The 14,518-nt window shown below is 37.6% G+C and overlaps 1 protein-coding gene across 3 annotated transcripts; it reads left to right on the top strand.

The window, feature by feature from the left end:
* Positions 1–598: 598 nt before the first annotated feature.
* Positions 599–12,612, top strand: stk16 (serine/threonine kinase 16). 3 transcript variants are annotated; one of them, XR_009064897.1, is made up of 9 exons: positions 599–644; positions 1,253–1,372; positions 1,459–1,678; positions 1,770–1,903; positions 2,038–2,125; positions 4,672–4,800; positions 5,949–6,070; positions 6,187–6,454; positions 8,122–12,612. XR_009064897.1 is itself a non-coding variant. In XM_057851149.1 (8 exons), the coding sequence occupies exons 2-8, from the start codon at positions 1,287–1,289 to the stop codon at positions 6,323–6,325; spliced, it is 918 nt and encodes a 305-aa protein (XP_057707132.1). In that variant the 5' UTR covers positions 599–644; positions 1,253–1,286; the 3' UTR covers positions 6,326–12,612. The 3 variants fall into 3 exon arrangements, 2 of the variants coding, with proteins under 2 accessions (XP_057707132.1, XP_057707141.1); XM_057851149.1 differs by having other exon boundaries at positions 6,187–12,612; XM_057851158.1 differs by lacking the exon at positions 599–644 and adding an exon at positions 698–786 and having other exon boundaries at positions 6,187–12,612.
* Positions 12,613–14,518: the final 1,906 nt, after the last annotated feature.

Here is a 14,518-nt window from a genome sequence, read left to right on the forward strand (position 1 = left end):
TGAGGAAATTAAATTTAAGTTGTATTGAGTAAGCCTGTCCTAAATTTAGAGTCGAATTGTGTGCTTTACAGTGTTGCATGCAATTACACAATTTGGCCATTTACTTTCACGAAGACGCTCGTTTAGTCATTTCCAATTTACTATAGAAGAAGAACGCTGGTCATGACGTCAGAAAACAAGAACATGGCGATAGATAATACTTATATAAGGTTAGATGTCCAAAAGGCAGAGTCGGCGGCGTATGTAATTGGCAGCCATTATTAATCAGAAGACTTCTATGGCAGCTGGATTTAAAATGAGTTGTCTCCATTAAAATAATATCAACTCGCTCAATAATTGACGGATTTACCAACAATTTCTTACAAACAGTATCTGTGTAGCTATATTTCAGGGTAGATTGGGATAGAAACCTTACAATTATTGTTTTCAGCGTGGCGTTAATTCACTACATCTCTTAGTATGTATGCAAAAACAAGCCATTGAAAATCGGTTTGAAAATGGAGCAATTTATCCCTATTTTAAAGTACATCGGACCCGGTACAAAATGGCCGCCAAAAAACAACATTGTCCTTTTTGGTTCGCAGAGCGCACAAGACATCTACTTATACATTATATCGAGAGTAATAACCCGGTGACGCTAACAGGTAAGCGTTTTTTGCTCCACATTTGCGCATCATTTCATTCTTTCCTTGGGTAACTAATAACTAAAAAAGGACATAATCATGTGATATGCGCGTTTAGACCATCTTGGTCCGTTCTCATGTCACGTTGTTGTGTCGTGCGAAGGTAATTTTGTTCATAGTGGTGTCATTAACATTTTACACCTGTAAATATTTGCCTAGAGAACACATGTTATATTTTCATACAATAATTAGGTACTAAAAACAACATATTCACTTTTGGTTTGATGAAGTGAAGATATTCCAACACTCTATGTGAAGTCAGGTTATGCTTAGTAGAGACTTGCTTCTGTCCTATGGGAAATAATGAAAAAATAACCATGATCATGTATAATTTAATACTTCAGTGGGAAAATGTTGGGGAAACCAGGACTATCAGTAGCACTGGCTTACATTTTCCATCTAAATTCTGGTAGTCTTTTCATTAAATTGATGTCAATTAATTGTATCTAATGAGAAATTGTTTATCTGCGATATACGGATTATGAATAAATACACCTTTATTATCCTTGAGCAAAATGCCGTGATTAAATTGTCCATTTCTTAAAGAGTTTTAATTTTTATTTTTACAGGCTAATTTGTAAATAATATAATGTCCCAGTCAAGATGGGGCAGACTGTGTGCATCTGCTCCCGTGGTTCCATCACCATTGATAACAAAAAGTACTACTTCTTGCAGAAACTAGACGAGGGGTAAGGTATCATGTATTTTATATGTTTTTTTGTTTGTAAATATGTGTGTTTTTCTTGTAACAACATTTGATTAAAATGCTCTCCAGTGGTTTCAGCTACGTGGATCTCGTCGAGGGGGTAAAGGATGGTCGCTTCTATGCCCTGAAGAAGATTCTGTGTCATGACCGCGAAGGTCGCCAGGAGGCCCAGACAGAAGTGGAAATGCATCAGATGTTCAATCACCCTAATATACTGAGCCTTGTAGCGCACACCTTTGTTGAGCGTAATGGAAAGAGTGAAGCATGGCTACTCTTACCTTACATCAGAGTAAGTTGCTTCAACTGATTTTTGTGAAACGATAACCGTATGTCATGTCATATGATGCTATGCGGTCTGTGTTTGTGTTCAAACAAAACAGAAGGGCAGTCTGTGGTCGGTTCTTGAAAGGCTTCGAGAAAAAGGCAGCTACATGCCTGAAAAACACATTTTAAAAATCTTTCGTGGGATTTGTTTGGGACTCAAAGCTATTCATGACAAAGGTTATGCTCACCGGTAAGAATTGTTTTATACAAATATGTCAATAAATACAGCGAAACAAGCCTATAACTCTTAAATAAATTTCTCTTGTATCTAATCAAATAATAATAAAAAGTGTGAATACTAATAGTTACCTTGTGTTTTATCAGGGATCTCAAACCTACAAATGTGCTCCTTAATGAGGACGACAGCCCCGTCCTGATGGACCTTGGGTCTATGAACAGAGCCCGCATTGAGGTGAGACTTTAAGCAACTAGAATACTTTACCAAGGTCTATCAATTACAGTGCAGTAAGATATTCAGGGTTCCAGTGGGATCTTAAAAAGTCTTAAAAGCATTGAACTTATGAATTGGGAAATAATACAGTACCTTAAAAAGTCTTGAAAAAGTATTGAATTTTCATATGTTGGTCTTAAAATTGATGATGTACAACTTCTCCGTGTCTAATTTCTCCTCAAAAGTGTCATTTGTCGTTTTGATTAAATAACGTAGCCTAAATAAATAAACGGGGCAGAGGAGCCAATAATTGAGAACGCAACACAGCTCCGGGTCAAAATCGGCGATTGCAGGTACTGATGGATTATAGGATAGTGTGAAGTTCTTTTGACTGGCTAATAACACGAGTAGTCAAAACAGTGAAAGTTCACTGAAAGATGACTACAAATATGGCTGCTTCTTCAATTTGGTGTGCTGTCAAACCACCTGAAAAAGATCACTATTATCATACAGATCGATGACACTCCCGCTCCTGCACGCTCCCGTTGACTTTTATTCACATGCCATAGCGACTACGGGATTCCTACGTGAATCCCGTGTCACGACGGGAGTCCCGACAAAATGTCATGCTCTACAGTACACAGACGGATTGTTTTTTTACACCTAACCATATATTTCAAATTAGAGCGATGGGGAAAAGTAAATTCAATGAGGCGTGGTTGAGTAAACAATCCTTTCGCCTTTGGCTTAAACCAGTGGATAGCAGTGTGTTCGAGGCTTTTTCCATCGTATGCAAAAAAAAATTCAGCTGGGTACAATGGGCATGAAGGCGCTAGAGTCCCATGCTAAATCGTCCAAGCACATAACCTCCATGAGAGGAAAAAAACAAACTCCCTCCATTGCCGGCGTTTTTCAATCTGCCTGTTTAAGCCAGCCAGCTGCTCACGATCCTTAAGAGACAGAAGCTAAAGCCAGCCAGCAAGCTGATAATGTAAGCGAAGCGACAGCAGCTAGCACTAGCCAGCTAACTGCTAGTGCTGGAGCCCCCCTGCATCCCAGCTCAACAATGATTTCTAGTGGATTTGCGAGAGTGGATCTACACACATCGTTCGGGTCCACAGCAACCATGAAAGCAGAGGTGTTGCGGTTGCCCGAGAGTTTAAGATGCCGCTCGCCACGCTAAATGCTAATGCTCACGAGAACCCGTCTACTTGGCCTGTTGTCAGTGGTCTGTGTCTTCACTTTGGTGGTGTCAGTGAGTAGCCTATTCAATATGCTGCATTCATACATCCTGCACACATTCCACATTTCCACTTTCGAGAATTAAATTAACACAAATTCACAGATTTTGGTTTTCTTGGTCGATATGGCTGTGAAATAGGTATTAAGTATTTTTTTTAAATTGTCTTAAAAAGTCTTAAATTAAACTTGAGGAAACCTGTGGGAACCCTGGATATTGCCGGAAGACTTGTGACGCATCTTGATAGACTGGTTGGGTTAGTAACTTGTTTAATAGTGTTTATTCAGAAATATTGTGTTTTGTATTTTGTAAATGTCTCGGTTTCTTGATTATTTTCTGGTGTTTGAAAAATTTTTACTCGGGCAGAAATTGTCTGCACACTTTATGGTGGGGGGATGTACACTTTCCAGCATTCGTCAACGTGACAAGAACGAGAATATTTCGTCAACGAACTATGTTTTCATGACGATGATGTGACTATGACGAGCTAAAAATGTGGCTTGGGTGACTAGAACCTAATGAGACGAATGCCAGTTTTCGTCTGACGAGATGAAAATGCGACATAATTGCTGTCATATGTTCACAATGTGTGACTTCTTCATAGTCACGTACGTCAGCTTGCATCGTAGCAGTGTTTGGGTTGTGTCACTCATGTGAGATGTGCTGCGCCTCTCCCTCACTCTCCTCACCAGTATTTAGAATGTGTTTTCAAACTAAGCCGTGCTCCATCTTGCTTGTTTGGAAACATGATAAGATTTGTTTTCTTATCTGGCCAAGAGAGAATATGCAATACTGCTTTAGCCGTTAAATGTCTCTGCTGAGTAACCATCACATACTAAATGGAATCGTTGCGTGAGCATAGCATTTGCTTTAGCATTAGCATGACAAGCATCCTCTTTTCCTAACACCTGGACAACTTTTTTTTTTTTTTACGTGCAGTTCTTGGCTTCTCTGTGGGTTTAATAGAAAATAATTTATCTGCTTTTTCTGCTGAGTGTGTATTATCATCACCTAGTTGGCATTGTTGCTACAATACGTGCTCGTCTGTCTATGTTCATTTGAAATTGTTGGAAACCTTTATTTATGTTTGGACTAAAATTTTGAATTATACAGACGAAAACATTTTGAGTTACTGTCAACTAAAACTAGACCAAATTTTTATGAGATTCCGAAGAGGAACACATTTTGAAATGACTAAAATATGACTAAGACGAATAAACACTTTCATCGAAAAGACTAAGATAAAAATTTAAAGGGCTGCCAAAAACAACACTGCTTTTCAAGTGCACAATATACATTTTCTATAACAATTGGGGGTCTTTTTCAGGTGCGGGGATCCAGAGAAGCAATGACTCTACAGGACTGGGCTGCCCAGAGATGCACCATCTCTTATCGTGCCCCTGAGCTCTTCAATGTGGAGAGCTACTGCGTTATTGATGAGCGCACAGATATCTGGGTAAAAGCTTGACTTCAATTGCTGATAGGGTTGTTCCGATTATGTTTTTTTGCTCCCGATCCAATCCCGATTGTTTTAGTTTGAGTATCTGCCAATCCCGATATTTCCCGATCCGATTGCTTTTTTTTTGCTCCCGATTCAATTCCAATCATTCCCGATAATTTTTCCCGATCATATACATTTTGGCAATGCATTAAGAAAAAAATGAAGAAAACTCTGACTAATATATACATTCAACATACAGTACATAAGTACTGTATTTGTTTATTATGACAATAAATCCTCAAGGCAAAGCAAGGCAAATTTATTTATATAGCACAATTCAACACAAGGCAATTCAAAGTGCTTTACAAGATGGCATTTACATTATTAACATTCTTTCTGTGAGAGGGATCCACGGATAGAAAGACTTGTGACTTTGTATATTGTGACTAAATATTGCCATCTAGTGTATTTGTTGAGCTTTCAGTAAATGATACTGTAGCCATGCCTAAATACATGATGGGAAGTGGAACCATGACTGTGCGTAGTGCTACCAATTAATATATCTTCTCTGCGTTGGGAAATAACATAAGGTGCTAAGAATAAGATCAATTGCTACCTTGCTTCCCCACATTGCTTCCCACGATATTTCTAATCGTAGAGATAGGGATTGTAAGGCTTTATCCAATTAAAAAAAGGCTCCAAAGGCTGCCAAAATTCACTCTACTCATTTTACGCTGCCTTTTATCTCTCTATATAGGTAAAACGGCACCGTTACAGATTGAGCGCGACAATGCGTGAGTGGGTCGTGCAGCGCATGCATTCATTACGTTAAATATTTTAACGTGATACATTTTTTAAAAAATTAATTACCGCCCTTATCGGGATAAATTTGATAACCCTACCTTAAGCCTAAACTAAAGACTCTGAATGAGTGTAACATATTATGTCTGTAACGTTGAATACAATTAGAAAACGATTTAATTAAAAAATATATATATATTTAAAAAAGGCATGGCCGATATTTTTTTGCCGATTCCGATACTTTGAAAATGACGTGATCGGACCCGATCGTTCAGGATACCGATCGATCGGGACATCTCTAATTGCTGACATTGGTGAAAACTCATCTAGAAAATTATTTTGCTTTTCGTTTCCTCATCCAGTCACTGGGCTGTGTTTTATACTGCATGATGGTACTGGAGGGACCCTATGACCTCGTGTTTCAAAGAGGCGACAGTGTCGCCTTGGCGGTCCAGAACCCTGTGGTCATCCCGCAGCCTTGCAGGTGTGTTGGTCAAACGTTTGGTGACCCTTACACTTAATACAGTGTTGCTTTGAGATACGAGTTTCATATGTAACATAAAATTCTTCGCTTTATTCACCTTTTGTTTGTCGCCCCAGTTACTCAGAGGGGCTGCAGTTGCTGCTAAGCTCCATAATGGTGTCCAACATCCAGGAGAGGCCCAACATCAGCTGGGTTCTTGAGCAGGTACAAGACCTGCAAAGTTGCAACCCAAACACCCAAACCAATATGGTGTGAAAGGACTTTTGCACACACAGACAACCACGTCTTATTTTAAACTCTGAAATGGAAATCCTTTATTTGACTAGTGTGAAGGCAAAAACACAGATAAGAATTTGCTGCTTCACTCCCACTCATAAAGCGGAGGTAAGTTTATGTTAAGTTATAATAACACAGATGGCCCTTGCTTTTATTTTTCGTCGTCTTTTTGCGTTTTCGAAACTGTTATTACGTGCCTTATGTGCTCTATGTAAAGTGAGAAGTTTTCCACAACGACTGTATGCAGGCACTCAATAGCTCAACAATAATCAACACGATACCTGGCATAGCAAAATGAGTTGGAAGTCGCACAGAGCGATATTGGTTTAAAATGTTTCAATAATTGACATTTCATCATTAAACGTTGCAGAAACACTTCTTTCATCGAACCAAAGTTCCATTAACATAAAATACAAATTGCTATGTGTTCAAAAATCACATTTTGTTAAAGGTACTCCATCAAGACGTCAAAAATTATCTCAAAATACAGCATAACAAACGCTTATTTACAAAACATTTTTGTTATTTGTCACATGGCCAATTCACAGGTATCAGTGTAAAGATAATGCTAATATCTTACACATTTTAATAATTCTTTATCATTATGCGCTAAAAGTAGCCAGTAAAACCATTATGGTTGCTTATGGAGATCACAGCTTCTTAATGGTCTAGTCTTCATGCGCTCTGCATTGTGGGATACAGAGTCTATGCTCGAAATACACAATGCGTGACAGTTTTTTTTTTTTACAAAGAAGTTGCTTACAGTCTAAATCAGCATTCTTATCGCAACTTGCACGGTGCTGCAAATTCATGGCAGTAGTAGTAACTGCCTTCCGCATACAGTACTCGTGTAGGGATAAATTACATAAAGTCGGTGACTGGAAGGAATTGGAGAATGACTTCAAAATTATCGCAAGGGCGTAGGTTTTGTCTCAACATTGGTAGGGATTATATAACAGCATAACCTGTAAAGAAATATTTAGAAGACTTCCAGAATAAATGTCTGGATGTTATTAGCAAATTTAAATTGTAATATTTGAACATAAATTAACATACACAATAAATACAAACTTGTTATCTCTTAACTATCCAGGATTGCAAAAAATAAACTTTGACTTAAGACTCAACATTGTCTTTCTAAATAAAGAAATTAAATTAGGGCTGTCAAAATTATCGCGTTAACGGGCGTTAATTATTTTTTAAAATTAATCACGTTAAAATATTTGACGCAATTAATGCACTAGGCCCGCTCAGACAGATTTAAATGTCAGTACAGTGAAAGGCCAACTTGTTAATTGTGTTTTATGGAGTTTTTCCGCCCTCTGCTGGCGCTTGGGTGTGACTTGCATATGTTATGTGGCTTAATGTCGCCCTCTGCTGGCGATTCAGTGCAGCTGATTATTTGGGTTTCGGCGCGCTTTTCTGACATAATTATATGTCGACGCGAACTCACACTAATAGACAGTGCTATTCAGACCAGCTAACGTCCGCATCCAGTATTCAGTCGCAGTTCTCATAGCCCCATCACTCTGTTTGTGTCTAATACATGCATCGCTTGTGAGTTATATTCCTCCTTTGTTTATATTCATGAGCATTAGATAGTTATTGATGATGTGTATTTGAATTTGTTCACATATATGGTGAAATGCAGTTACATTGTTAGATGCTTGTGAGCTAATTGGCTAGTACTACTGCTCAAATGGACACGTGTGTGTACATTTTATGTTATTTTGTGATTTATGCAAGTTATTGACACATTGCCTTGTTATTTTCAGTTTTACAAAAATACAAGAAACGTGCTCCTGTCAAAAAGAGATGACTTCAGTAAAGCCCATGCAACTTTGCCACATCGTCTGATTTCTTTTTGAAACTTATGTTCGCTATCTGTCAATTTGTGTACTCACACACATTGAGGACAGAATAGGGCTACTAGTTTATTTTTTGATTGAAAATTTTACAAATTTTATTAAAACGAAAACATTAAGAGGCGTTTTAATATAAAATTTCTATAACTTGTACTAATATTCATCTTTTAAGAACTACAAGTCTTTCTATCCATGGATCACTTTAACAGAATGTTAATAATGTTAATGCCATCTTGTTGATTTATTGTTATAATAAACAAATACAGTCCCTATGTACCGTATGTTGAATGTATATATCCATCTTGTCTTATCTTTCCATTCCAACAATAATTTACAGAAAAATATGGCATATTTTATAGATGGTTTGAATTGCGATTAATTGCGATTAATTACGATTAATTAATTTTTAAGCTGTAATTAACTCGATTAAAAATTTTAATCGTTTGACAGCCCTAAATTAAATATAACTGAAAAAAACTCTTGGTCAGGGAATAACAAAAAGAAATAAAAATTGACCCTTCCTTCAGGTAAAGTACTACTGCTTTTGTCCAAAAGCACAGCCAAATTCAGCAAAAAAATGAAAGCTCCTTTGGGCTGCTTTAAAATCACATAAATAAAATAAAAATGAACATTGGGGAGAAGGGGGTAAACCTCGGTTCACTACATATCTCACAGTTTAATTAAGGTTAACAATAGAAAATACATACAGGAGGACACTTCTCTCTAAGCAGCTTCATTCTCGATTTTTGCAGGTTCTCAAATTCACAACGTTTAATGTTATGCTAACTTTGATGCAGGTCCGACTTTCAGTAGCAAAATTAGTGGTGTGTTCCCCCCACCTCCACAACATTTATGTCTTTTTACATTACCATATTGGCCCGAATATAAGACGGTGTTTTTTGCATTGAAATAACACTGAAAAAGAGGGGGTCATCTTATATTTGCGGTCTAGACATTATACCCATTCATGACGCTAGATGGCGCCAGATATCATTGAAGCGGTATTCTGTCATGACAGATCTCAGCTACTCTCCCCATTCACGACACTAGATGGCGCCAGATATTAGTGGTGCAACGGATCATGATTGGTCCGAGATCCGTTCGGATCGACGTCATCGGTTCGGCACACATGTGATCCGCGGATTAATTTCTGAGAAAAAAAAATTGTGCTCCGGGCGCACAAACTTGTGTAGAGCGGAGAAAGAGGGGAGCAGAGTGCACAATGCAGACATGGCAAGTGGAAGAAAGGAAGAGCTTGAACGCCCCTGCTACACTTAAATCCCCTGTATGGGCGCATTTTGGTTTCCCTGTCAAGTATGATGACAAAGGAAAAAGGTCAGTGGACAAAACCGCGACAGTGTGTACGCATTGTGGCATAAGAAGTCATATGACAGCGGAAACACATCCAGTATGTTGACGTATTAGAAGCGACATCACCCTGGTGTTTTACTGACCGAAGAAAACCTGGCAAACAACCGCTCAGCACCGACCATTTAAGCAGCCTCTTCCTGCACAATCCGACCGGTCTAAAGCCGTCACTAAAGCTATCGGTGTGTTTATAACTGCAGACATGAGACCATATTCAGTTGTGCAAAACGAGGGCTTTAAATACATGTTGAAAGTGCTTGAGCCACACTACGACATCCCATCGCGCACACACTTTAGTGAAAAGATTGTGCCAAATCTCTACGAAGGAGGAGAAAAAAACGTTGTGAATGAACTATCCCGGGCGTCAACTGTTGCGCTCACGACGGACAGGTGGACGTCCAGTGGAAGGGAGAGTTTATGTGACGATGACCGCTCACTTTATCACACCAGAGTGGGAGATGAAAAGTCCAGTGCTGCAGACACGCCCCCTCTATGAGAGTCACACAGGCACTCATCTTGCGCAGGTACTGACACAAGCAGTGGAAGAATGGAAGATACCTGAGGCCCAGTACTAATATCCCAGTAACAACTGATAATGCAAAAAAACAAAAAAAAATCAAATAAATGCAGTGAAGGAGGCAGTACTGGGTCCACAAATAGGGTGCTTTGCACATGTAGTGAATTTGGCATCACAAAAGGGAGTCTCAGTCAATAAAATGGACCATCTCCTTCTATTTTACTAGTGGTCATTGGAACCAATATTAAAAGGAGAAGATGTGCATTTCTATGTTGCTGTTGCACTTTAAGTTGTTATAATTTTGTTAAAAAGAAGATATTATGCCTTGTGCACTACTTTTATAAATTCTAATTTAATAATTTTAGTTTTCAATAAACAAACAAAAATTATATTTACTTGTCTTTTTTTTTTTTTTTTTTTTTTTGCTTTTCGCTGATCCGAAAAATGATCCGATCCGTGACTCTTGATCCGAGGAACGATCCGATCCGTGAGTTTTGTGATCCGTTGCACCCCTACCAGATATCATTAAAGCGATGTTCTGTCATGACAGATCCCAGCTATTTTTTTTAGTTTAACCAGTTTGCATTATTTTATTGCAATGTTTTTCCTTATTCAGATTTGTTTCAAGACTACAGTTAGTTAGACTTCACTTTGATGTCTAGATTGGTTTATTTTAGTGCTGTAACGATTAATCGATTAACTGGAGTATTCGATTAGAAAAAAATATTCAAATTAAATTTTGCTCCTTCGAGTATTCGTTTAATTAGAGAGGCGTTGTAATGGTTTGTTTTTGAAAGTGTTTGCATTTATTTTCATTAATTTGGGTGGATACTTTGCCCTCTAGTCTGCCTCATTTTACATGGCCAAATCCAGCTGCTCTCTGTTAAGACCAACATAAGCTAGGTTTTTGTTTGAGCTAATGTATTTTAATGCATTCGTAATTTAGTTTGAAGGTATATTTAGCCAATTTTTGTGGGAATATGTGTCGGAACTATTTGTTGAGAGCATTGTTAAAAAAAAAAAAAGTTAGTATTTTATAGCATTTAAGCTAGTGGACTTTTGCTATGTTAGTTAGCCAATTGTCCTTTTGTTGTCCATATGTAGATCCTTATTTATTTATTTATTTATACCGTTTTAGGCCCAACTCAGGTATTTTAATTTTTTCATCCGATTACTCGATTATTCGAACTAACTAGTTCATCGATTACTCTACTAAAATAATCGATAGCTGCAGCCCTAGTTTATTTACATTTCAAAAACCAGAAGCCATTCATTTACGAATGTGACTGCACTTTAGTTTACATATTTGAATGTTCAGATATTAAGATTTGAGTGAGGCAAAATAACATGCTTTTTCTCTCAAATATATTATTATAATCATTTGTTTCGGATGTACTGTAATTATTTTCTGTGTAAAAATTAATTTAGTGTTCAAAAAGTCTTTTTTTCAAACTTGAGTCTTGAAAAAGAGGGGGTCGTCTTATAATCAGGGTCGTCTATATTCGGGCCAATACGGTACTTACAGTGGCTGCTACTGGCCGAAAAATAGTATCCCTCCTCTTCAAAGGGGGCGGAGGAGGCGGCATTCTTTCGAGATGTTGTATTTCTTTTGCGGCTGTTGAGTGCGCATGTGTGTGTGTGCGGCGGGGGTTGAGGGGAAAAAATGGACAGGCACATTCAGCAAATGGAAAGGGGTAAAAGTCAGTCTGAATGTAATGAAAATAATTCACTTAATTGTGGTAGGCTCAATTCTATCCTTACAACATATGGGAAGACAATCTAAATTACCTATATAACAGGTCATTATATAATGCAAATAAGGTTGCTTAAAAGCTGGTGGGGATAATTTGAGCACCCTGAAAAGTTGTTAGGTTTATGTCCCTACCGTTCCTATGCAAACCTACGCCCTTGCCCTGACGATGGTCAAAACAAAAGGGAAAGAAAACAATGGTTCGGGTTCGGACATAAATCAATTAATCAAGACACTGTAGTTGTTGATGACGCTCAATGACACTCTTTTGGAATTATTTTTATATAAAGGAAATTAACTACATTCAAGTCATCATTTCTTGCCTGAATCATACAATACATTAATTCTCTTTATGTTTTGTTTCTGTGCCAAATATGGTAGTTGTAGAAAATTTGACAAAAATGGGTCACTATGATGCATTTCGCTGTGCCAGGTCACATACAGTATGTGTACCGTTGACATTATTGTGCTTTGTTAAATCCTCCTAAAATCTGATAATACTGGCGAGCAGAAAAGCTAATCACAAAACAGGACCAAATATTATTTCAAATGTGTTTTATTGATGTAAGTTCATCTGTCCTTCCGCGCCAAAAGAAAGACGTTTGATTTGATTGATTTTTTATTTTATTTGTTGTTTTAGTTTGTTTTGGTGTTTGCACATGTATACAAGGTACATATACAACCCCTGGCAAAAATTATGGACTCACCAGCCCTGGTGAATGTTCAATCTGTCGTTTTATTATGTTGAAATAAAGCAAAGCATGGATATGACGCAAACCTAAAATCATTTCAAATGGCAAATTTTTGGCTTTAAGAAACACTAAAAGTAACCAAGTTAAAAAAAGAAAAAGTAGTGTTGCAAGTCCACGCACACAAACGGATTGAACGTCTATGGCCGTCAGTGGCAGCCAATGCCAGGCAATGAGGTAATTTTGGGCTATTTAAGGTCATTTACCTGTTGATTTTCAGTTACTTCCTGTTGGTTTTGGGGTATTTTACGGGTCACTTCCTGTTTATTTTGAGTTACAGACCAGGAAGCGACCTGGGAATCATGCAAATGACTAGGCAGTGACTCAAACTCAACAGGAAAAGACCTGTAAATGCCATGAAAATCGGACAGAATGACTGAATGCTCTGCTTTCGAATGAACGAACGTTTCCCAGTCTAAATGGATTCGGCGACGTGCACCGTCAATGCAGCCATAGAGTTAACTGAGACACTATTATGGTGGAAGTTTTTGGTAGCAACTTGTTGCTTCCTTTTTATTTGTTTTTTTAGACATTGACACCTTTTTAAAACGTTATTTCGTTCTTGGCAGGAGCATATCTGAAACATTTTGTGATTCAAAGTATCACGATATATCACCATTTCGATATTTTGTCACACCCCTAGTCCTGAATCATGGCTTCAACACGGGAAATGTCAACTGAAACAAAGGACAGAATCATCAAACTTCTTAAAGAAGGTAAATAGTCACGCAGTGTTGCAAAAGATGTTGATTCTGCACCAAGTACAAACTCAATGGGAAGGACGCTAAATCCAATCATACTGATTAGTGTTGCACCGATACCGTTTTTTGGCTCTCGATATCAATTCCGCTACCCGCACTGTGTGATATCGGCCGATGTTATCATGTACTGATACCATGTTTTTTTTTAAACTTTTTTTTTTTTTTTTGTTCAGACGCTGCTTAAAATCCTTGTGTATTTGCTTGGTAATCCCGTATTACTCTGCGATTCAAATTTTTTTCCCATTTGAATGGTCTGAAAAAAGTAACTGATACTGACTACTACAATTTTTTCCCCTAGGGTTTTTTGTTTGTTTGTTAACCGTTTCATGCATAAATTATGTTTTTTTTTCTCAAATGTTTTTATTACTTTCATTTAGAACAGGCGTCTCAAACGTGCGGCCCAGGAGTCAATTGCAGCCTGCAGTACAATATTTTGCGGCCCCCATTTGACATCCAATTGTAGTATTAGTATTGTCCGCGCATATTTTGCAGAAATACATACATTTAACTCAAATGAATTTATTCAAGGATCCTCAATTATTTAAATCGGAATAAGTAAAATTAATTATAATGTCAAAAAAATGAATTAAGACAAATTATAATAGACTGAAAAAGCAGAAGAAAGACATCAATTCAAATAAGTGTAGCCCGTGTGTATTTCGCTCTGAGAATTTTATTTTTTGTTTTGTTTTATAAATCTCTTGTGACCTTACATAGCTTAGCTCCTTGCCTGCCATAAGTGGATTTTAAGGGGGGGCCAGGCCCTCCCTGGTGGCAGAAAAGTGTCATTTCATGTAATTGACTTTCCTATGTATGAGAATTTTCCCGTAAAACATTGTCTATAAAAGTTGTAAAGACATAAAACAACAAAAATGAATGAAATGAACAAAAAAAATGATAATGGGTCAAAATTATGTTTCAAACAGATCATGTGACTATTAAGATGATATGAGCAAATCGCATCTACGTGTTCAATTAGTAATATCTGCTTGTCACAGCACACGGAAGTCAGAGATACGCAGCGAGCTCCAGACAGCTTATATAAAGCCCGCCAGTGGACAGTTAATGTTGATGCATCTCTTCTGTTCTTTAATTAAGATCTGTTAGTAAAAAACATCAACTCTTTCAGTAAGTTGTCTTATTCAAGAAACCCACACATACA

This window comes from Corythoichthys intestinalis, chromosome 1 (genome assembly GCF_030265065.1).
Source record: "Corythoichthys intestinalis isolate RoL2023-P3 chromosome 1, ASM3026506v1, whole genome shotgun sequence".
Taxonomy (NCBI): Eukaryota; Metazoa; Chordata; class Actinopteri; order Syngnathiformes; family Syngnathidae; genus Corythoichthys; species Corythoichthys intestinalis.

Bases quoted from the DNA above. Each gene is read 5' to 3' on its own strand.
- stk16 (XM_057851149.1), top strand. From the start codon at position 1,287: ATGGGGCAGACTGTGTGCATCTGCTCCCGTGGTTCCATCACCATTGAT. The intron at 1,373-1,458 runs GTAAGGTATCAT...AATGCTCTCCAG, and splicing joins TTGCAGAAACTAGACGAGGG to TGGTTTCAGCTACGTGGATC. The intron at 2,126-4,671 runs GTGAGACTTTAA...GGTCTTTTTCAG, and splicing joins TGAACAGAGCCCGCATTGAG to GTGCGGGGATCCAGAGAAGC.